The 23,894-nt window shown below is 52.7% G+C and overlaps 1 protein-coding gene across 3 annotated transcripts in view; it reads left to right on the top strand.

Moving 5' to 3' along the window:
* Positions 1-20,044, top strand: part of LOC127583995 (FERM domain-containing protein 5-like) — a 138,203-nt gene extending 118,159 nt beyond the window's left edge. For all 3 annotated transcript variants that reach the window (XM_052040474.1, XM_052040475.1, XM_052040476.1), the window contains one exon: positions 18,788-20,044. In XM_052040474.1, coding sequence (XP_051896434.1) covers positions 18,788-19,368 — 581 coding nt within the window. In that variant the 3' untranslated portion in view covers positions 19,369-20,044. The remainder of the gene's footprint in view (positions 1-18,787) is intronic.
* Positions 20,045-23,894: the final 3,850 nt, after the last annotated feature.

Below are 23,894 nucleotides of genomic sequence, written 5' to 3'. Positions count from 1 at the left end.
GGGATGGTTTACAGGGAGATTCCTCACTGGGGGATGGTTTATAGGGAGACCCCTCACTGGGGGACGGTTTACAGGGAGACCCCTCACTGGGGGATGGTTTACAGGGAGATTCCTCACTGGGGGATGGTTTATAGGGAGACCCCTCACTGGGGGACGGTTTACAGGGAGATCCCTCACTGGGGGATGGTTTATAGGGAGATCCCTCACTGGGGGACGGTTTACAGGGAGATCCCTCACTGGGGGATGGTTTACAGGGAGATTCCTCACTGGGGGATGGTTTATAGGGAGATCCCTCACTGGGGGATGGTTTACAGGGAGACCCCTCACTGGGGGATGGTTTATAGGGAGACCCCTCACTGGGGGATGGTTTACAGGGAGATTCCTCACTGGGGGATGGTTTATAGGGAGATCCCTCACTGGGGGATGGTTTACAGGGAGACCCCTCACTGGGGGACGGTTTACAGGGAGATTCCTCACTGGGGGATGGTTTATAGGGAGATGCCCCTTTGGGGGACAGTTTATGCCAAGTAGGGGGCGGTTTAAAGTAAAAGTTTAACAGACTTGTTCTTGACACATGGATTCCTCCCGTGGTTTCTGTGACCGTCATTACGTGTGGTTTGAGGCCGGCTCTGACCTTTCGCTCTGCACTCGGACACCGAGCTCTGCTTCCTTTACCGCTGGTTGACTCCCTCCCCTCCGTGCTGTTGTCCTGCGGGGAGCTGAGCTGACCCGGGGTGGACACACCGACCCGCGGCAGGGGACCCCTCCCTGGGGGGCACTTTGTAGGGTGTCCACGTTAGGAGCTGGGTGGTAAACGCACCCGCCTCCCAATGACCTCAGCACCTCCCACAGCCCACAGACAAACTGCTGTAACGCAGGGGACATGGCAGCCATTGTGTGCACAGCAAGATCCCACAAAGAGCAACATGATGAAGACCAGAGAATGGGTTAGAGATTCATTCTTGCTTGTTCATGTGATGGAATGAGGTTGTGCCCCTCCCTCAGTACTGCCCCTCCCACAGTGTGCCCCTCCCTCCGTACCGCCACCCCCACAGTGACCCTCCCTCAGTACCACCCCTCCCACAGTGTGCCCCTCCCTCAGTACTGCCCCTTTTTTAAAATAATAAACGTTTATTCACTAAAAGCACTACAAAAGACAACCAGTGTCAATACACGACATCTAATACAGAAAAGAAGAAACTACGCAACGACATACTACGGTAGAGAATGCAAACTAATACAACGAAACACACACGCGACTCTACACCCGTCAACGCGACACTGCAAATAAGAATCGCATCTGTACCGTCCACGACACACGCGACCCCCTGAGGGGCCCACCGAGCGTGGAACTCGGCTAGGGTGCCCGCGGAAACCGCGTGCTCCCTCTCTAGACGCACCCGCGCGCACACGTAAGCGCGGAAGACGGGCAGGCGGGCCGACCTGCCGGGACCCTCGGCCGCCCGCCAACGCGTCCCGTGGATGGCCAGCTTGGCCAGTCCCAGCAGGAGACCCACCAGGAGATCCGCCGCGCGCCCCTCCCCGCGCTGCACCGGGTGCCCATAGACCAACAGCGTCGGGCTGAAGTGCAACCAGAACTTCAGCAGCAGCCCCCGCAGATACTCGAAGAGGGGCTGCAACCTCTCGCACTCCGCGTACGCGTGGTACACCGTCTCCTCCCGGCCGCAGAAGTGACAGGCGGCCGGGGTGTCGGTGAACCGGCTCAAGAATCGGTTGCACGGCACGACCCGGTGCAACACCCTCCACCCCATCAGTACTGCCCCTCCCACAGTGTGCCCCTCCCTCAGTACCGCCCCTCCCACAGTGCGATAATATGGGATTCGAACCCACAACCCTGAATGGGAGTGCGCCTCAGTCAGCTGGGGCTGAGCTTCCTGTGGTCATCGCACCACCCTCACTGTGCAGTGACACCTCTCCTGTGAACGGTGGAGCTGCCTCTGCCCCTCGTGTGCCAGCTCACAGAGTGTGTGCTGGGGGTTGGGGCTGGGGTTGGGGAGGAGCAGCCACGGTGTCTGACGCTGATTCGTTGGGCATCCTCTGTCACTGACACTCCGTGGAGTCTATTTCAAAGCTTGTTCACAGGCCGTTTAACAGCACGCCAGCTTGTCATGGGAAGGGTCAGCCAGGAACTGCAGCCCTGCGTTGATGTAGCTCAGGGACCCCCTCACACCATGGCTCTGGCTCCTCCTTCCTCACCGGCCCCATCTGGACAAATGGGAAGAGATTCCGAGCCAGAGTGAGGGGCTTTGGGATTGTTTCCCTTCACATCAGATGTAAACAGTTCACCAGCAGCTTGTGCTTTTAATGGTGTGAACATTCCGGCTGTCTCTGGGGAATGCTGGTCAGGCCTGACTCCGAACTCCGTGGGATTGCAGGACTGCTGACCTTGGACTTGGCTGGGGGGTGGGGGGTGGGAGTTCAGGAGCATGGACAAAGGTCAAGGTGGAGAGGTTCAGGGAGGGGGTCAGAGCTTGGAAGTACAGTGGGGTGTGCTCTCACAGCAAGGCCCCAAAATCTCAGAGTGATGCAGTCGGAGGTTGAATGGCAGCCTGGTACCAGAAGCAGGGGGGGCCATGACTTGGGGGTGGTCTCCCTGACAGGACAGTGGCAGGTGTAGTGCGAGGTTCAGATGTCACAACTACCCCCCGGACCCACCCTGCAAATACCACTCCGACAGGTGGGAGCTGCCGCTGGTCTCACACACACACGTCAGTCATCACCGCGAAATCCTGGGACTCCCGATGAAGCCCAGTGTGTGAAGGAGGAGATGGTGATGGGCGTGTCTGGGGCTGGGTGGGGGGGGGGGGTGGGGGGGGGGGAGAGAGAGAGAGAGAGGGTGTGTGTGTGTGTGTTTGGGGGAGTAAACACGATTACTGGGGGTGGGTGTCATGTAGGGGATGAGTGAGTGTGTGGGATTGGGGGTGGGTGTCTTGTGGTTGGGTGGGAGTGTTGTGTTGGGGTGTGAGAATGTGTGTGGTGTGTGAAGTGTGTGTGTGTGAGTGTGTGTGTGTGTGTGTGTGTGTGTGTGTGTGTGCGTGCTTGTGTTGGGTACGTGTGTGTTGTATTGGGTGTTTGCTGTTGGGGTGTGTGTGTGTGCATGTGTGTACTGTGTTTGTTATGTTGGGTGTGTGTGTGTGTGTGTGTGTGTGTGTGTGTGTGTGTGTGTCTGTCTGTCTGTCTGTCTGTCTGTCTGTGTGTGTTGGCCGGGTGTGGACTGGGAACTGTGAGAGGACCCTTTATGACCAGGACCAGTCTCAGTGGGCTGAAGGGCTGAATGGCCTAATTCTGCTTCTAAATCATATGGTCTTATGGACCCTCCCCTTCTCTCCCCTCCCTCCTCTCCCCTCCTCCCCCTCCCTCCTTCCCCTCCCCTCCTCCCCTCCCTCCCCTTCCCTCCCTCCCTTTCTCCCCTCCCCCCTCCCCTCCCCTTCTCCCCTCCCCTCCCTCTCTCCCCTCCCCTCCCTCCCTGCCCCCGGCTCCACTGCAGTGAGCAGCCACTGTGCTGAGCTGAGAGGATATGGGAGCTGGGCTGAAACCCGATAGTATGCAGGGCAGGAGGAACCGAGTATAAACGGTGACAGCAGCAGGGTATAAATAGCTGCTTTGTAAATAGTGCGGGTCCCGTTCCCACCCGGCGCTGACACCAGCCGCCTCAGCTTCCCGTCCCACTCTTCTCGGCCACTTGGAGCTTGCAAACCCTCCACCGTCCCCACTCGACCCTCGGGGAGAGATCGGTTCAGAGACTGTCGGTGTAGCGGGAGCTGCCATGGTGAAGTGCTTGATCAAGATTAAAACCAAGGTGAATGTGCACCTGCGGATGATGAACCACTGCTGCCGAGATGTCAGGGTCAGGATCCTGTCTCTAGGCCCTCGGATCTTCAGCAAGGTTCTGGGCTCTCTGCCCCTCTGCCCTGCACTGACCGCAGCCAGACAACCGGACGGGCAGTTCTCCAGCACTCCTGCTGCTTTCACAGGTAAGTGCGAGTGCCGGCGCCCCGTGGGAAGCTTCGGCGGGGATTTATGTCCTCGGGGGATGAGGGGAGCTGCTTGTCCGGGCTCTGTGTGGCTGGGTCTGCTCGACAGATCCAACACAAAGCCCCGCTGAGGGAGTGCCACGCCGCCAGATGTGCCAACATCTTGGCTGGGTGTAAGGAATCCTCGGGCACCACTGAACCGGGGAGTTCTCCCCAGGGTCCAGGGTCCACCACGGTTATTTGGTGACAACCACAGAGCGCTGCCTGGGATCTTGCTGTGCACCAGGCGGCTGAGTGTTGTGGTTACAACAGAATCGCATATCAGTGGCTGTGAAGGAGGGTGTGAGGGGCTGTGAACTCCAGGAGGATCCTTGTTTCTGCCAAGTTCCCAGGGCCCCCAAGTGAGCAGCAACAAATATCCCGTCAAACGCGAAGAGAGGTTGTGTTTAAACATGTTTTACTGAGTTTGTGGGGCTGTGGCCATTTGTGACTGGGCCAGCATTTATTACCTGTCCCTGTCCGCCCCCAGGAAGGTGGTGAGGAGCTGCCATATATACAACAGCACAGGAACAGGCCCTTCGGCCCACCATGTTGTGCTGAACGAATTAAACTCATAATTAAATGCCTAACTAGACTAGTCCCTTCTGCCTACACAGTGCCCATCTCCCTCCACTCTCTGCACATTCATGTGCCTAGCTAAGAGCCTCTTAAATGCCTCTATCATAACTGCCTCCACCCCCACCCCTGGCAGTGAACTCCAGGCACCCACCACTCCCTGTGTAAAGAACTTGCCCCTCACATCTCCTTTAAACTTTCCCCCTCTCACCTTAAATGCACGTCCTCTAGTATTAGACACTTTGACCTTGGGACAAAGATACCAGATGTCTACTCTATCTATGCCTCTCATCATTTTATAAACCTCTATCAGGTCTCCCCTCAGCCTCTGCCACTCCAGAGAAATCAACCCTAGTTTGTCCAACCCCTTGCCTTCCTGACCACTGCAGTCGGTGTGTGGAAGGTCCTCCCACAGTGATGTTGGGGAGGGAATTCTAGGACTTAGCTGCAGTTACACTGAAGGAACGGTGATGTTTCCAAGTCAGGATGGTGTGTGCCCCTGGAGGGGAGCCTGCAGGTGGTGGTGTTCCCCTGCACCTGCTGACCTGGGCCTCTCGGGGGCAGAGTCCGCGGGTTGGGAGGTGCTGTCGGGGGAGTAACTGCCGTGCGTTGTGTGGACGTTGTACACTGCAGCCACTGGGCACTGGTGCCGGTGGGAATGAATGTTCGGGGGGGTGGATGGGGAGCCGATGGAACAGGCTGGTGTTGAGCTCCCTGACGCTGTTTGGGGATTGTTGTAGCGCTATAGAAATGCAAAGTGCTTTTGCAGCAGCACCATGAATGTAACACGGTGCTGGTCTGTGCTCAATGTTTGTACCCAGACTGTGGGAGGAATCTGATGGGAATGGGGAGCAGGATTTTGTTGAGGAAGGGATTTGGGAGACGGAGATGCGGGGTGAGTTGAGTCCCGTGTGTGTCTCAGGTCCACAGAAGCTGCAGGGAGGGGCTCGAGAGCATCGAGGAACTGGGGTCGCCCTTCCCCTGGGCACTGACCTGGCGGAGGGGGAACAGTGGGCAGGCCAGAGACCCCTACCGTCCCTGAGTGTTTTATTCAGGATCCATTGAGTCTAACCACACAGAAGGCCATTCTGCCCCTCCATCCTATCTCAGCTCTCCAATCAGTTCACTCCCCTCCTCTCCCACAGCACTGTAAATCATGGTCATGGAGGGATACAGCACAGAAACAAGCCCTTCGGCCCTCCCAGTCTCTGCTGACCATCAACCACCCATTTACACATCCCATTTTCTTTAATCCTCCCCAAATTCTCATCAATTCCCCCCTGATTCCCTTTCTCACCCACACACCAGGGGCAATTATATTGACCGATGAACCCACACACACACACGCACGCACGCACGCACACACACACACAGTCGCAGGGAGAACGTGCAAACTCCACACAGACGGCACCAGGGGTCAGCATCTCCCTTCCAGCAGTTTCCTGTTGAACCTGCTTCTACCTCCTTCAGACAGACTGTTCCCAATTACAATTCATTACGTAAAACATTCTTCCCTGCTGCCCACCTGCCGATCTCCTTGAACCTGTGTCCTCGGATTACGGAACCTCCTGTCAGTGGAAATCCTCCCTGTCTAACAAAACCACGGTCCCCTAACCTTCTCTGCTCTGCAGGGACAAGACATCCTGTTCCACCCCACCGCACCCTCCCCCAGACCTCGGCGTGGTCTGTGAGCGTCTCTGGAACTGGTTGGAAGGCCAGCTCGTGTTGGCCGATGTGTGTTGTGTCCTTGAACTGGTTGCACCATGGGTGCCGGTCACACCCTTCTTTAATTGGCTGACTGCACCAGATGTCTGCAATGTGCCCAGTGAGCGCGTGCATTAGAGGTCATGGGATTGTGTTTGGAGGGAGTCTGCCAACAGTGACGTGAAACCTTTAGCTCATCATAGCCACAGGACTGGATCTTAAATTATTCGGCAAAGCGTTGGTGTGACACATGAGGTCAGTGTGACTGGGAATATATTGAATAGCAGTAGGGCTTGGGGTGATTGGCTGGCTGAGGGCAGGGCTGAAGTGACCACATTTACGATGGGACACCTGGTTGTAGGGAGACAGGATCGGGCAGTACAAGGGTGCGAGAGGTGACTGCGGTACTCCCCCCTCCTCCCCCACTTCTGGGCCACATTCCACATCCAGTTCACCAGCTCCAGATCCCTGCTCACTGTGTCTGGAACTGACTGAGAGAAGCTGCCCTGGGGATTTTCCCTTTACTCTACCTCCCCTTGCCTTGGAAACACTTCCTCTGTCTGACACTCCACATCTCCTGGCTCTGGGGTACAGCACATCGTGAAGTAGGACCTGTCCGCTGCCAATCTACATACGCCTGCTTTGAGAAGATTCCCCCCAACTCTTATCTGACTTTTGAAACCTGTTTATTGCAATGAGCTAACGTCCTTCAGCTGAAGATGGATAACCACAAGAAACATCGAACAAGGACGAGCTCTGACAGGGCCCCTGAACCAGTGAGTGAAGAGTGCAACTGTTGGCCACACTCGTGGTGATGGGATAGGTTTTTTAATATTTATTCTCAGGATTACGGACCAGCGTTGTGACCCCTCCCTATTTGCCCGTGAGAAGGTGGGGGTGACCTGCCCCATTGAACCATGGCAGTCCTAGTGAAGGAGCTCCCACGGTGCTGTTGTGGAGGGTGTTCCAGGATTTCGACCCAGTAATGTTGAAGGAACAACATATTTCCAAATAAGGATGGTGTGTGAAAGGGATCCCATGGGTGGTGGTGTTGCACTGCACCTGCTGCCTGTTCCTCTGGGTAGTACAGGGTGTGGCGTTGGGAGGCGCTGTCAGAGAGGCCATTGCTCACACTGCAGTCACTGTGCACTGGTGGTCGGGGGTGGGGAGGTGGGGGGGTGAATAGACAGGGTACTGATCAAGCAGCCTGCTCTGTTCTGAATGGTGTCGAGCTTCTTGAGGGCCGTGGGGGTTGCACTCACCTGGGCAGGCAGAGCGTGATCTCTGCACCTTGGAGCTGGTGAGAAGCCTTGGGTGTCAGGAAGTGAATCACTTGCCACAAAATCCCCCGTCCAGTGGAGGGAAAGAGCTGACATCTGAGGTCAATGAACCTTCGTGAGAATTCAACCTCTGACCAGTTGTTCCTGCCTGATGTGAGCTGCTAGAAAGCCATCAAGGGCTCAGCCCCCATGGCGGAGGGGAAGCCACGGTTCAGGTGTTGCACGCCCAGGAGGTGTCCTTCCACCTCTTCCTCACCCACCATCCGGGGACCCAACAGACCTTCCAGGTGAAGCAGTGATTGACTTGCCCTTCCTCCAGTCCAGTGAACAATGTGGCTTCCTCTATGCTGGAGAAACCAAACACAGATTGGGGGGAGCATCTGTGTTCAGTGCAAGGGACAACCTTCAGCTTCCCGTTGCCTGTCACTTTAATTCTCCATCCCACTCTGTCCCCTCTGTCTGCACTGGTACAAAGAGGCTCAGTTTAAGCTGGAGGAACGTCATCTGTCTGGGCACTTGGCAGCCCGCAGGACCCGCTATCCGGTTGTCCAACTTTAGATAAGTCCCTTTTCCTTCTGTTTGTATCAGAACTGGGCATTTTTGGCAGCTGTCCCTTTTCATCTGTTTCTGGCTTGTAGGCATGTCCCTGCAGGCCGGAGTGTGCAACCTTCTGCAGACTACATCAGCTTCATGTCACACGGACAAAGGCGCTTCATCTGACCTTCTCCCTGTCAGAGACATTCCCCTTGATACACCCACCGCCCTCCCCCACCCTCCTCTCTGCCTCCCCCCACACACTTTCTTTCTCAGCTCTGATGAAGGGTCTCCAACCTGAAACATTAACTGTTTCTCCCTCCACAGACGCTGCCTGACCCGCTGAGTGTTTCTGGCATTTTCTGTTTTTATTTCGGATTTCCAGCATCTGCAGTTCCTTCCCATTTGCGATTCAGACAAGTTGGGTGGGTGGGCAGATGCAGTTTAATGAGAAAGACAGATTATTCTCCAAATGATGATGGGCTGGGAAAGGGGGAGGTACAACGACACCTGGGCATCCCCGTGCACCGGTTACCGAGAGCAGACGACAGGTGGGCAGGTGGATGTTTCTCTTCTCTCTCACAGGAACAAGGATGTCTTGCTGGAGCTGTCCAGGGACTTTGTGTGATCCCATCTGGAATTTTGTGTCTGAGGAGGGACGTTCTTGCTGTGGTGGGGGTGCAGCGAAGCTGTGCTGGAGAGATGCTTGGCGTGGTGGGACTGGCGAATGAGGAGAGGTCAGGTCAGTTGGACCAGGATTCACTGAGTTTGTGGAGGAGATGGGGTCTCAGAAACCAGAACAATTCCAACAGAAGTGGAGAGGTCAGGTCCAGGGAGGGTGTGGTCGATGGCCGGAGGTATTGGTTTATTATTGTCGCTTGTATCGAGATACAGTGAAAAACTTGTCTTGCACACTGATGGTACAGGTCAATTCATTACACAGTGCAGTTACATAGAGCTAGTGCAAAGTGCATTGATGTAGTACAGGTAAAAACAATAACAGTACAAAGTGTCACAGCTACAGAGAAAGTGCAGTGCAATAAGGTGCAAGGTCACAACAAAGTAGGTTGTGAGGTCATAGTCCATCTCATTGTATAAGGGAAAAGTTCAATAGTCTTATCACAGTGGGGTAGAAGCTGTCCTTGAGCCTGGTGGTACGTGTCCTCAGGCTCCTGTATCTTCTACCCGATGGAAGAGGAGAGAAGAGAGAATGTCCTGGGTGGGTGGGGTCTTTGATTATGCTGGCTGCTACACCAAGACAGCGAGCGGTAAAGACAGAGTCCAAGGAGGGGAGGCTGGTATCCGTGATGCATTGGGCTGTGTCCACAACTCTCTGCAGCTTCTTGCGGTCCTGGGCAGAGCAGTTACCAAGCCGTGATAGATCCAGATAGGATGCTTTCTATGGTGCATCGGTAAAAGTTGGTGAGAGTCAAAAGGGGACCGGAGGGTCCAGAACTGGGGTCACAGACACTGGACACTGCACCGTTCACAGACACCAGAGGTTGACAGACGCACGGATACTGCGGTTCTGGACGTCTGTCAGTCGGTGACCATCAATAAATGCACCAGGCGCTTGTCACTGCTCTGGAACAGTGTTCCCATGGAGAACAGAACCTTGGACCGTGGGCGGGGAGGCGGGAAGAGGGGAACCGTTCTGGGCAGGAACCAGGAATTACCCAGCGCAGAGCAGGTTCCAAACCCGTTCCTGATGGATCTCATTGAGCCACAGGGAGTGGGAGGAGTGGCCGGGGTTTGGCTGCAGGGGCGATGTCACAGGCTTATAAAGATCAGGCGACGGTCCCGTGCTCCAGGAGGAAGATCACTTCTATTTCCGACCCCTCCGTCTGTCACTCCAGGGCCGGCCACACGCTCTGGTTACACTCCGCCTGTCTTCCTGACAGAACACAAATTACTTCCCCTGCAGCCCTTGGCAACAGAACGAGGGGCAAAGAACCTGCCTGTTAACCCTTACACTGCTGGCAGTGTTCAAAGCCACTCTGGCAGGTCAGGAAGGAGACGGTTCAGCCCCGTGCACCAGGACAAATCTCCACGTTCCCCCCTCCGGGAATCACTCAACAAATTAAAACAATCAGCTGCAGCCTCCAGGAGTTTAAGGAGGGAGCTCCAGAGTTGGGTAGAAGTGGCTGGGGAGTGACCCAGCAGCTCTGTCTGTGTGGAGTTTGCACGGTCTCCCTCCCACATCCCAAAGATGTGCAGGTCAGTAGGCTAATCGGCCACTGTAAATTCCCCCCAAGTGTGTGGGCGAGGGGTTGAATCGGGGGGGGGGGGGTTGTTGGGGATGTGGGGAGAATAAAATGGTGTAACTGGCTGGTTGATGGTCGGCACAGACTCAGTGGGCCGAAGGGCCTGTTTCCTGCTGTGTTTTATCAGCTGGAAGCGGGGGTGAAGGTTATTCCTTTTTTTCCCTATTTTGTAACTTACAGCAATGTTATGCCTTGCACTGTAGACATATGTCAGTGATAATAACCCTGATTCTGACGGGCTGAGGGAGAGGCCAGAGTTGGAGGAATGCAGAGATCGAACACAGGACAGTACAGCACAGGAACGGGTCCTTCAGCCCACCATGTCTGTGCTGACCATGATGCCAGTCCAAACTAACCCCATCCGCCTGCGTATGGTCTGTATCCCCCCAATCCCCCACCTGTTCACGTGCCTGTCTAAATGGCTCATAAACATTGCTGTCGTATCTGCCACCACCCCCACCCCTGGCAGCCCGTTCCAGGCACCCACCACTCTCTGTGTAAAAAACCTGCCCCACACATCTCCTTTAAACTTTCCCCCTCTCGCCTTAAACCTCTGCCCTCTAGTGTTTGACATTTCTACCCTGGGAAGAAGATTCTGACCATCTACCCTGTCTCTGCCTCTCACAATCTTAGAAACTTCTGTCAGGTCTCCCCTCAGCCTCTGCCGCTCCAGAGAAAACAACCCAAGTTTGTCTAACCTCTCCTTATAGCTCATGCCCTCTAATCCAGGCAGCGTCCTGGTGATCCTCCCCTACACCCTCTGCAAAAGCTGGTGGCCTAGAGAAGGAAGGCTGAGACCGTGGAGGAATTTGAAAACAAAGGATAGAATTTTAAAATTAGAGCACTGTGTCCGGTTCTGGTCGCCTCATTATAGGAAGGATGTGGAGGCATTGGAAAGGGTGCAGAGGAGTTTTACCAGGATGCTGCCTGGATTAGAGAGTAGGGATTATGAGGAGAGACTAAAGGAGCTAGGGCTTTACTCATTGGAGAGGAGGAGGATGAGGGGAGACATGATAGAGGTATACAAGATATTGAGAGGAATAGATAGAGTGGACAGCCAGCGCCTCTTTCCCAGGGCGCCAATGATCAAAACAAGAGGACATGGCTTTAAGGTAATGGGTGGGAAGTTCAAGGGAGATGTCGGAGGTTTTTCACCCAGAGAGTGGTTGGGGCATGGAATGCGCTGCCTGGGGTGGTGGTGGAGGCAGGTACATTGGACAAGTTCAAGAGATTGTTAGATAAGCATATGGAGGAATTTAAGATAGAGGGATATGTGGGAGGAGGGGGTTAGATAGTCTTAGGTGTGGTTTGAAGGGCGGCTCAACATGGTGGGCCGAAGGGCCTGTATTGTGCCGTATTGTTCTATGGTTCTAAAATTGTTAAAACCAGAAGAGAAGGACAGCGGGGAGAGGGGGTGGGGGGGGTGGGGAGGGGTGGGGGGTGGGGTGGTTGGGGAGGGGGAGGGAGTGGGGGGGTTGGGGAGGGGGGAGGGGGTGGGGGGGGGTTGGGGAGGGGGTGGGGGGGTTGGGGAGGGGGAGGGGGTGGGGTTGGGGAGGAGGGGTGTGGGTAGGGGGAGGGGGGTTGTCAGGTGAATGGGAGGCGCTGGGAGGAAGGATGAAGGCAGCAGAGTTTTGGGCAGCCTCGAGTCTACAGGGAGTGAGAGGCAGGAGGCTGGTCCGAACCAGAGACTAAAGCAGATTCTGCGGTTTACTGAACTCGGGTAAAGTTAAGCTTCATCTAATTTATTTTGGAGTTTTATCAAACTCACGGGGTCTCCGTATCTCCTGCACTGATTGGTCAGAAGAGCAGGACCTTTGAACCTGCAGTTTCCTTTGCCCTTGAGGATAAACTGGAATCACTGGAGTTAGCGTCAGACCCTAAACACCAGGGCAAGTGTTGTCCACACCTCCAGGGCAGTGAGTCAGTTCTTACCGTGGACTCGATTTAATAGTCTGCAGTCTACATAGACACAAATGTCAGGGAATGGCCCTCGGGACTAACCCTCCAGCAGTGTCTCCTGACAAAAACAGGCCCACTTCTTCAGGAAAACGCAGAGAGCGGAGGAGAGCTGCAGAACCATGTCTGTAAATCCCTCGCCACCCACGTAGATCCGCAGGAGAGTGACTCCGTCTCTCCGACGGTCACAACGTGTAGGGCAGCCACAATCTGCCACCTTTGAACAGAGCCATGGATTACTCCCCGTCATCACACCAATAGGAAGGTAAAAGATGTATTTTAGGGAAAGTTGATGGTGTAGTTGTTGGCGAGGGGGCTCATTTCAAATCCAAGATGATTGGACCGGGGTCCTGCCCACTGCCTCGGTCTCAGGCCAGTGTTAGCTTTCGGACAACATCTTGACAATGCAGTTGTCGGTGATTAATGGTTTTGAAGTGACCTTTTCCTCTTCACACAAGTTACGTTTATCTCGACAGTCCAGGGACAACAAGTCAACAGTAACATGATTAAACTGCTTAGTCTCAGCCTGCCTGGATATTGGAAATGCTAAATCCCTGAGGATTTGAATTATTCATCACAGGCTCTTGGATCAGAGACTGAAGCCTGGTTTCCTTGTGGACATCAGGTGCGGGGAGGATGGAGTTTGTACCTCATCCCCTGACCCACATCACACTGATGGCGGTGATAGCCCAGCGCCTGAGGTCAGAGGCTTTGTATAGCTCAGGGGAGGAGTGTGTGTGAGAGAGACAGTGTGTGTGTTAGTGTGAGAGGTGCGTGTGAGTGTATGTGTGTAGTTATGTGTGAGCATGTCCTCTACCTGTGTCGGTGAGGACGATGATAGAATTTCTGCAGTTCAGCTTGGACCCGTTTGCCTGGGCTCGGTGAGCCGGGTGTCTTGCCTCCGGCCCTCCCCGTCTCCTCCGCTCCGTCCTCCCCGCTTCACCCAGTGAAGTACGAGAACTGCGCAGACACACCCGACCTTCTCCAACCGCTCTCAGGCCCTGGAATCGCCGCCCTGTGTAAAACAACGTGCGCCTGGAGCGCAGAAGTTGTCAGAGTGATTGCATTGACGTGTCCTGAGCCCACAGAACAGGTGGCTGGAACTGGCTCCACTCAGGGACTCACTGACGGAACCAGGACCGGCTCCAAGGTTGAAAGTTCATTTGCAAAGTTTTCGCCTTTCTTTACATCTGGTAAATTGTGAATAATTCTAACGTGGCGCAGAGCGCACTCCTGGGGCACGGCCGGCGCTGGCAGCTACCGACAGCCACAGGTTCCCCAGTGAGGGTGAGAGCAGGTGGGGGTGGGTCACACAGCTCGGACCGTCCTCCCTCCAGTAGTGAGTCCGACCGTCCACTGTCTGAGACCGGACGTTCAGTTCCCGGACGGTTTAAACTGAATTAAAATTCCCCAAGTTTCTTGAAAGAGGCGTCTGCAGCTTGTAGCTGACCCGGCTCGAAAACATGTGCCAAGTTTGATCTATAAAGTTTGGCAATAAATCTTCACTTGGTGGGAAGGAGAAATCTCCCTCCGGCCCCCGTGACTCCCACCTCCCCCACACCCCCAGACCGCCCCATCCACAGCTCCCACACCCCCAGACCGCCCCATCCACAGCTCCCACACCCCCAGACCGCCCCATCCACAGCTCCCACACCCCACACCCCCATACCACACGCCCCCCCCCCCCCCCGCCAGACCCCAGCCCGAGCACCGAGGAGCATCGTCCCAGTCGGAACCGAGACCTGGTCTAACGGGCAGGTTTACCACCGGACAGTTGAGCTTTCGGAAGTGCGGGTGTGAGTGATTTGTGAGAGTTTTCCTTCCCCAGGACCGAAGGTCAAAGAGTCAGAGTCAAAACAGCACGGGAACAGGCCCTTCGGCCCAAATCGTCCATGCCGACCAAGATGCCGATCCGAGCTAGATTCCGTTTAAACCATTTGCCCGCGTTCGGCCCATGTCCATGGACCTGTCTAAATGCCTTGTAACCATTGTGATTGTTCCATCGTGATACCCTTCCTCTGGCAGCTCCTTCCACACACCCACCACCCGCTGTGTCAAAAAGTTGCCCCTCAGGTCCGCTTTAAATCTTTCCCCTCTCACCCTCAATCTATGGCCACAGGCATGACTCCCCCACCCCGGGGAGAAAGACCTTGACCGTCCGTCTTATCTACGCCCCTCATGATTCTATAAACCTCCATAAGGTCACCCTCAGCCTGTCCAGTCTCTCCTCAAAACTCAAGCCCTCCAGTCCCGTAACAGGCAGGACGAGAGGGGTGCATTTTCGGATCTGGGCAGCCCCACTGTCCCGGGAAGGAGGGAGCAGATCATCAGGAGGACCTGGCTCAGGTGGAAACAGACTGGACTCTGAACCGTGGGAACTGTTGTTGTCTCTGAGCTCCGCTCACTCACCTGAACCTCTCCCCGACCCTGAACAACCTCCGCCTCCGTCTGGCGCCCTGTGTGCAGGAGGCCTCCTCCACTCCCCTCGACATCTGTGGCCTGGTGAATGAGTCGGAACAGGACCTGCCCCTGCACACAACCTCCACCTGGTGCCAAGCTGTGGATCTCAGCTGTGAGTGGGATGGGGACGGGAGGTGGGTGCTGTACCACAGCTCCCGGGCTGCGGAGATTGGTGGAAGGAGCAGAGATGGACGGAGGGATGCTGAGGTTCACGTTGGAGGAGAGGAAGGTTTCAGCGATTTCCAGCGCTGACCGTTCCAGATGTAAACTCTACACTGCCCCAACTTTAGTTCAAAACAGTTCAAGTGCTCCCTCTGCTGAGCTCACTGCAAACTGCACCACTGACACCAGCAGTCACTGCCACACACAATGCACACTTACACACTCAGACACTTGCACACACTCACAGACACTGCCACACAATGCACACACTTACAATGCAGACACAAACCCCAGTTACACACTCACCTAGACACACTCAGACACTTGCACACACAGACACTGCCACACAATGCACACTTACAATGCAGACACAAACCCCAGTTACACACTCACCTAGACACACTCAGACACTTGCACACACTCACAGACACTGCCACACAATGCACACACTTACAATGCAGACACAAACCCCAGTTACACACTCACCTAGACACACTCAGACACTTGCACACACTCACAGACACTGCCACACAATGCACACTTACAATGCAGACAAACCCCAGTTACACACTCACCTAACACTCAGACACTTGCACACACTCACAGACACTGCCACACAATGCACACACTTACAATGCAGACACAAACCCCAGTTACACACTCACCTAGACACACTCAGACACTTGCACACACTCACAGACACTGCCACACAATGCACACACTTACAATGCAGACACAAACCCCAGTTACACACTCACCTAGACACACTCAGACACTTGCACACACTCACAGACACTGCCACACAATGCACACTCTTACAATGCAGACACAAACCCCAGTTACACACTCACCTAGACACACTCAGACACTTGCACACACTCACAGACACTGCCACACAATGCACACACTTACAATGCAGACACAAACCCCAGTTACACACTCACCTAGACACACTCAGACACTTGCACACACTCACAGACACTGCCACACAATGCACACTCTTACAATGCAGACACAAACCCCAGTTACACACTCACCTAGACACACTCAGACACTTGCACACACTCACAGACACTGCCACACAATGCACGCACTTACAATGCAGACACAAACCCCAGTTACACACTCACCTAGACACACTCAGACACTTGCACACACTCAGACACTGCCACACAATGCACGCACTTACAATGCAGACACAAACCCCAGTTACACACTCACCTAGACACACTCAGACACGCATGCACACCTACTCAAACTTGCATGGACTCAGACATGCAGATACACAGCTCACACACACATTCACACACAGACATGTATACACACTCCACACAGAGATGTATGTGCACAGATACACGTGTGCTTGTGCACAGAAGATATGCTCTCCATTAAAGTTGAGAATGGCCAGTGTTTCATCGGTTGGGAGCAGTGTCTCATTTTTAATCTGGTCAGTTCCCAGAACTGCCCTAACAATGCGGCCCACAATGAGCCCACAAGGTGGCTAACAAATACTGGGCCACTTCAGAAGGTCTGAGAGTTGGAGTCACGCGTCAGCCAGACCTGGGAAGGATCTGCTCCCCCGAACCAGGTGGTTTAGCGCCGATCGCAGAGCTCCAGGGCACGGTTGAAAAACATGGTCAGGTCACATTGGGAGTTGTGTGTGCAGTTCTGGTTGCCCCTTTACAGGAAGGATGTGGAAGCTTTGGTGAGGGTACAGAAGAGATTCACCAGGGTGTTGCCTGAATTGGTTGTAGATATAAGTTGGACAAACTTGGTTTGTTTCCTCTGGAGGCCGAGGGAAGACCTGACAGAGTTTATAAAATTACGAGGCATAGACAGAGTAGATAGTCTTTTTCCCATGGTAGAAATGTCAAATACAAGAGGGCATAACATTAAGGTGAGGGGGGAGGGGAGCTTAAAGGAGATGTGTGGGGCAGGTTTTTTTCACACGGTGGTGGGTCCCTGGGACGTGTTGCCAGGGGTGGTGGTGATACCATAGTGACATTGAAGAGGCACTTAGACACATGAACATGCAGGGAATGGAGGGATATGGATCACATACATGCAGATGACATCAGCTTCATTTGGCATCATGGACAGCAGAGACACGAGGGTTGAAGGGCCAGTTCCTGGTGCTGGACTGCTCTATCTTGCCTGACAAATCTGTTGGAATTCTTTGAGGAAGTAACAGGCAGGATAGACAAAGGAGAGTCAGTGGATGTTGTTTACTTGGGTTTTCAGAAGGCCTTTGACAACGTGCCACACATGAGGCTGCTAAACAAGATAGGAGCCCATGGTATTACAGGAAAGATACCGGCATGGATAGAAGACTGGCTGACTGGCAGAAGGCAAAGAGTGGGAGTAAAGGGGGCCTTTTCTGGTTGGCTGCTGGTGACTGGTGGTGTTCCCCAGGGGTCGGTGTTGGGTCCAATACTTTTCATGTTATATGTTAATGATCTGGATGACGTAATTGATGGCTTTGTGGCCAAGTTTGCAGATGATACAAAGATAGGTGGAGGGGCAGGTAGTGTTGAGGAAGCAGGGAGTCTGCAGAAGGACTTGAATTCAGGCAAAGAAGTGGCAGATGGAATACAGCGTAGGGAAGTGTACGGTCATGCACTTTGGTAGAAGGAATAAAGGCGTAGACTCTTTTCTAAATGGGGAGCGAATTCAGAAATCGGAGGTACAAAGGACCTTGGGAGTCTAGTGCAGGATTCCCTAAAGGTTAACTTGCAGGTTGAGTCGGTAGTAAGGAAGGCAAATGCAATGTTGGAATTCATTTCAAGAGGACTAGAATATAAAAGCAAGGATGTAATGCTGAGGCTTTATAAGGCGTTGGTCAGACCACATTTGGAGTATTGTGAGCAGTTTTGGGCCCCGTATCTAAGGAAGGATATGTTGTTGGGGAGGGTCCAGAGGAAGTTTGCAAGAATGATCCTGGGGATGAAAGGGTCAATGTATGAAAAGCAATTGATGGCTCTGGGCCTGTACTCGCTGGAGTTCAGAAGAATGAGGGGGAATCTCATTGAAACTGATCGAATATTGAAAGGCCTGGACAGAGTGGACGTGGAGAGGATGTTTCCAGTAGTGGGAGAGTCCAGGACCAGAGGGCACAGCCTCAGAATAGAAGGACATCTCTTTAGAACAGAGATGAGGATGAATTTCTTCAGCCAGAGGTGGTGAATCTGTGGAATTCATTGCCACAGGTGGCTGTGGAGGCCAAGTCATTGGGTGTATTTGAAGCGGAGGTTGATAGGTACTTGATCAGTAGGGGTGTCAAAGGTTACAGGGAGAAGGCAGGAGAATGGGGTTGAGAGGGAAAAATAAATCAGGCATGACTGAATAGTGGAGCAGACTCAATGGGCCGAATGGCCTGATTCTGCTCCTATATCTCATGGTCTTGTATGACTGAGCTGGGTTCTTTATTTCTCATCTATTTAATTAAATTTAACCCCCCCCCCCCCCCCCCCCCCCCCCCCAGCAGTGTGTGGTGAGATTTGAGCTTGTGTTGCCCGGGGGGGGGGGGGGGGGGGGCTGTGGGCTGAGGTTTGAGGTGATGATGGAAGGAAGAAGCGAGCAGTGAGAAAAGGTTTGTCCGTGCGAGGATCGGGAACTGTGGGAGGTGGAAACTGGGCCATCAGCAGGGGCTGCGGGCTGGCACTTGGGGAAAGGATTTGCTGGGATTGAGCTGGCTGAACAGCCTCACCTGTGCCTTGATCCGACGCTGCTGGATCACTGGTCGGGTACCTCGGGCCTGTTTCTGAAGGGATCCGATGTCACTGGCCTCCTGTTAACAGTGCTGGTGTCTCTGTTCCAGGGCTGGAATCTCTCCGGGACAGTGCCCACTCCACGCCTGTGCGATCCAGCTCCCACACGGACACCTTCGCCACCCACCCAGGCAAGACTTCTGCCGCCGAGGGGAACGAGCGGACGTCTGTGATCGCGGACGAGTTGTACAGCCCGGCCGGCAGCATGCTGCCCACTCCGGTGTCCGAGCCCGGCCTGGAGTCCGTCCTCCTCCAGCAGGAACACAACCCCACCGGCAGCTGTGGCATCGAGGAGGAGAGAGAGAGTGAGGTGGGAGTGGCGGCAGAGGCAGAAGAACCAGGCAGAGGGACTGCTGCCTTGCCTGAAGGTGTTAGTGAGAGGGCAGAGCAGGAACAGGTGAATACATTTGTTTTAAGTGTGGTCCGTTTGCTGCTGGTGACCGTCGGACTACTCTTTGCCTTACTCCTGCTCCTGATCGCTCTTACAGAATCAGATATTGACGTAGCATTTTTACGTGATATACGTCAGACCCCTGAGTTTGAACAGTTCCATTATGAATACTTTTGTCCTCTCAGACGATGGATGGTGTGCAAGCTGCGCTACCTGCTAAGCCTTCTCATTGACACATGACATCGCCCAGCCTGAGAAATCAGCCCAGGGGCACTGAGAAGACAGGATGATGCCAAGCTCCCCTCCTCCCCTCTCTGTGGCAGCATCCAGCTTTATTGGATGAATTCAACTACTGCTGGGAGACTTTCTGACTCAACAAGATTTCAAGAGGAGTTTTAAACCAAGAGTGAAATCCACATTCAGCCATGCCCCTCCCCAGACCCTTTACCCTCTATGAAGCTCTTGGACTGTTGTGCTATATAAGGTCTATTAGAGTAAGTGATTAACCATTAGTACCCACAGGAACTGAGTAATACAGCGTGGTTTTGTTATTGTGATGTTAAAGAGGTGTGCTACCTTCAGACTTTAATAAAAGTACCAAGACTACTCTATGATATTAATATTAGAGCAGGTGGGTGTCTCATGTCAAAATATATTCAGTAGTGACAAAATGTTCCCTCAAAATTGTAAGACTTTCAATGTTTGTTAATTATCTCCTTGTAATATTTTAACAATTTGACAGAAGAACTATTTTGATTATAATGTATAGCGCATTGGGACGTCCCAAAACACTGAAAGGTTTTTTTTCATACTGACTAGAGGACAATATATGCAAAAACCCAGGCTGGGTAATGGAAAGTTGTCCAAGGACACACGACTGTTTGGCCAGTTTTTAAGGCTGGAATAAAGGGAAGATGGGGAGTAACTGAGTGAGCGAGTGATGTGTTCCCTATCTCCAAGGCGCTATTTAAATGGCACAATGACACAGACAGCACAGTTCCTGGGTCGGTCAAGTTTGCGGATTTAACGTGCTGTTTTCATCCAAGACGGAGACTCTGGCCACTGGTCACTTGGAAGGGAGAGTCTCACTCCATTCCTCACTCTATTCACCGAACAAGCAACTCTTCACAGGCCTAAAATTCTAAACACGAATGATAAAAACTAAGGAGTGTTTGCTCTGCTCACACGCGTCAGGTAAGGAGGGCCCCACGGCTGGGCTTTCGGACTGGTCGCAGCGCTCGGGAACCCAGCAGTGGATTGGGAGCTGCCATCAGCCCGTGTGACTGAAGAGGTGATGAAAGCATGTCCCAGGGGAAATGGGCAGCGCCCTTGTGTAAACTGTGCCTTACAGTGCATGTCTCCCCATTCCCTGTTCAGTGGGGAGAGAAGCACAACGTACATCTCTCGCAATTCCTCATTAATGTCAGATTTACAGGGTGAGATCAGAAGAGCGCTTATAACCAAGCTAGCCGGAGCTCTTAGCTGATTGAGGTAGTGAATGTTGTGAAGGGGTTCATGTAGTGAAGGTGTTTCCATGTGGGAGGTAATCCAACATTAGTGATCAAAATCACAGTCACTGATAAATCCAGTAGGGAATTCCAAAGACAGGTGTAGGGTGTGATACTCACTTCTACAGGGAATAGCTGAATTGATAAGCACAGGGGAATTTAAGGGGAAGTTGGATAAACATTCAGGATAAACAAATAGATGGAAATATTGATGTGGACGTAGAGGGTTTGGAAGATTGGGCTGAACGGTCTGTGTGTGTTACACATCCTGTGTAATTCTACGCGAATTCCAAGGTCAACTCATGTGAATCACTGTGAACAAGGCACAATATCGAGCAATGTGGAGAGATCTTTGCCCAGTGTCTGTGGACTGGAGGCTGGGTGTTAAACCACCTACTTCATCTTCATACTTGCATCTTTACAGAGAGTTAAATCCTTTTTCCCCCCCACACAAAAAAAATGTGAAAATCAAATTGAAAATATAAAAAGCTGCAGATGCTGGAAATTCGAAATAAAGCCAGAAAATCCCAGAAACACTCATCAGTCGGGCAGCATCCGTGGGTCTGTGATGAAGACCCTTCATCCAAACTGGGAAATTGAGGAAACAAATCAGAGGGAAGGGACAGACAGACACAGGGAACGTCTGATTGGCTGAGGCCAGGGCCACTGTGATGATTCCGATGTTTATGGAGCTGTCTGATTACTATATTAATGAATGGAAAGAAAACAAATAAAGAGACACTTTAAAGCTGTGAAACTACACTGGAGATACCAAACAGAGATTTATGAAGCACCACTGTTCAAATCTACGAGGGCCACCCTAAGCTTTTTGTTGCCTGTCACTTTAATTCTCCATCTCACTCCCACTCTGACCTGTCAGACTATAACCTGCACTATTACTACAAGGCCACATACAAGCTTGAGGAAGTGCACCTCATCTGTCTGGACACGTTGCAGCTTTCAAGTCTCGATTTCAAATCCCACAATTTCACATAACTGACTTCTCCTGTTTGGATCAGAACTGGCCAGTTTTGCTCGAAGTCCCCCACCCACAATATCCACTGTCTCTCTCTCCACAGACACTGCCTGATCTGCTGGATATTACTGCTGGTTTCAGTTCTCAGCAACAGCTTCAACCTGTCTCTCAGGGCTTTACCACATCCCTTTGCCTTGTCTAATTGCCCTCATTCATCTATCAAGCTCTCTAAACATCAAGATCAACTGGACAACCTTGGCCTTATCCTGCCAGAGATATCCCCTCTGTCCTTTCCAATCCTCCCCACATTCACTGTACAAAATTCTCTTGTTTCCTCACTTTCCCAGTTCGTACGACAGGTCTTTGATCTGTAACGTTAAATGTTCCTCTCTCCACAGATGCTGCCTGACCTGTTGAGCATTTCCAGTGGTTTCTATATCCAATTTAATCTGGTGTCATGTTTGAAATTTCAGCTTTCTCCCATTTCCTCTCTGACTTTAAGGTATAAGTATCAAAATATTAGAAGTTTAGCTTGGTGGAGCAGAACTTCTGTCATGAGATCCATCAGCATTTCCCATACTGGAGACACGGACAAAGTGCAGGCAGGGACTGGCCCGGTGGTCTGGCCTGGAGACCCTGACCCATGAAGGTTAACCCGTTGGATGATCCTGTGAGTTAAACACAAAAAGAGAAATCTCTGGGGTGAAAAACTAAATTGTGTTTCCACTGCACACTTTCATTGATTCAGTATCTGCGAAGGAGGTGGTTGGTCTGACCAGCAAAATTAATACAGTGGGCAGCAAGAAGGCAGCTGTGGAATGTGTTTGGCTCGGAGAATAGGGCAGTGGTGGGTGTGGGGGCTGGCAGCAAGTAGCTGTGTGTGAAAGCTCCACCCAGCTAGGGTTGGCAGCCCCAATGAACGGCCAGAACATGGGTAGTGCAGTGGGATCTTCCTGGCTCTCTCATCCACGTGGAGGCTTTCTCTGTGCCCTGATTGTAGACCGCACGGTGTGCAATGTGCCGGTAGTCCACTTGCTTCAAAGCTGAAATAGAATGTGGGAAACAAAGGTGTTTTGCCGACAATGGAGGGTAATTGTTCAAAAGTTTCCTTTCTCAATGCACCAGCTGTGTTAGGGGTTGTTTTCCACAGGTGATTCACCCTCCAGTACATCCTCAAATTAATTCTATCACAGAATGGTTACAACAGGGAAAGAGGCCATTCAGCCCATCGTCTCTACTGGCTTAAGGTAAGCACAATTCAAATGGTGATTCTCCCCTACTCTCTCCCAAAGCTCTGCAAATTCTTTCCATTTAAATACTGACCCAGCTCCCTTTGAGCACCACAGTGGGCTCTACCTGCCAGTGGATTCCTGACTCCAAACACTCACTGTGCAAAAAAAATCCCTTGTGTCACTTTTGGTTCTCTTATTAAACATCTTCAATCCACTTCCCTTCATCCTTGACCCCTTTGCCAGTGGGGACAGTTTTCCTTTATCTATAAGCTTCACGATTTACGACACATCTTTCAAAGCTATCAAATTATCATTTAGACCCACCTGGTCCGACAGGGAGGAAATCTGCCACCCTTCCTGATCTGGCCCGTATGTGACCCCAGATCTCCTACTTGGTAATCCTTGCAATACACTATGAAACAGACCAGCAAACCAGTCAGTTGTTTCATTACGGCTGAAACAAGGAAGAATAAAACCTGACACATCACCAGTACAGATCTAAGGCACCCAACCCAAATATGGCAGAGCCTCTCCACAAAAATCTGAGTGTCTAAATCAGTGGAGCAACAGCCCAACACTGTTGTGCTGACAGAATCAGACTTTATGAGGTGCCAGACCCCTCCATCACAATCCCTGGGGACATCCTGTCCCACCGGCAGCACAGACCCAGCTGTGGGTATTCAGGTGAGGGGTAGCAGCCCTGAGTGTCCAAACCTCAAAGTTTCCGAGCATTGATTCAAACACGGCTAAAGGAACCTCCTCCTGATTCCCAGCTCCTGTCCTCCCTCAGTGGATGAATCAGCGCTCCGCCATGTTAAACCACACCTGGCAGAAGCCCACAGTCAGCCAGGATGCCGGGCGGATGCTCTACCTCAGCTTCGCCTGAGACCTGCACCACCACAGAATCCAGTCTTCAGCCAATTAAATTGGCTGGTAGTGGACAGAGCTGCTGCCTCACAGATCCAACAACCCAGGTTCCATCCTGCCCTCTGGTGGAGTTTACACATTCTCCATATGATTGTATGTATTTCTTCTGGGTGCTCAGATTTT

The sequence above is a fragment of the Pristis pectinata genome, chromosome 28 (assembly GCF_009764475.1).
Source record: "Pristis pectinata isolate sPriPec2 chromosome 28, sPriPec2.1.pri, whole genome shotgun sequence".
Classification (NCBI taxonomy): domain Eukaryota; kingdom Metazoa; phylum Chordata; class Chondrichthyes; order Rhinopristiformes; family Pristidae; genus Pristis; species Pristis pectinata.
This window is presented reverse-complemented; position numbering and strand designations above follow the sequence as displayed.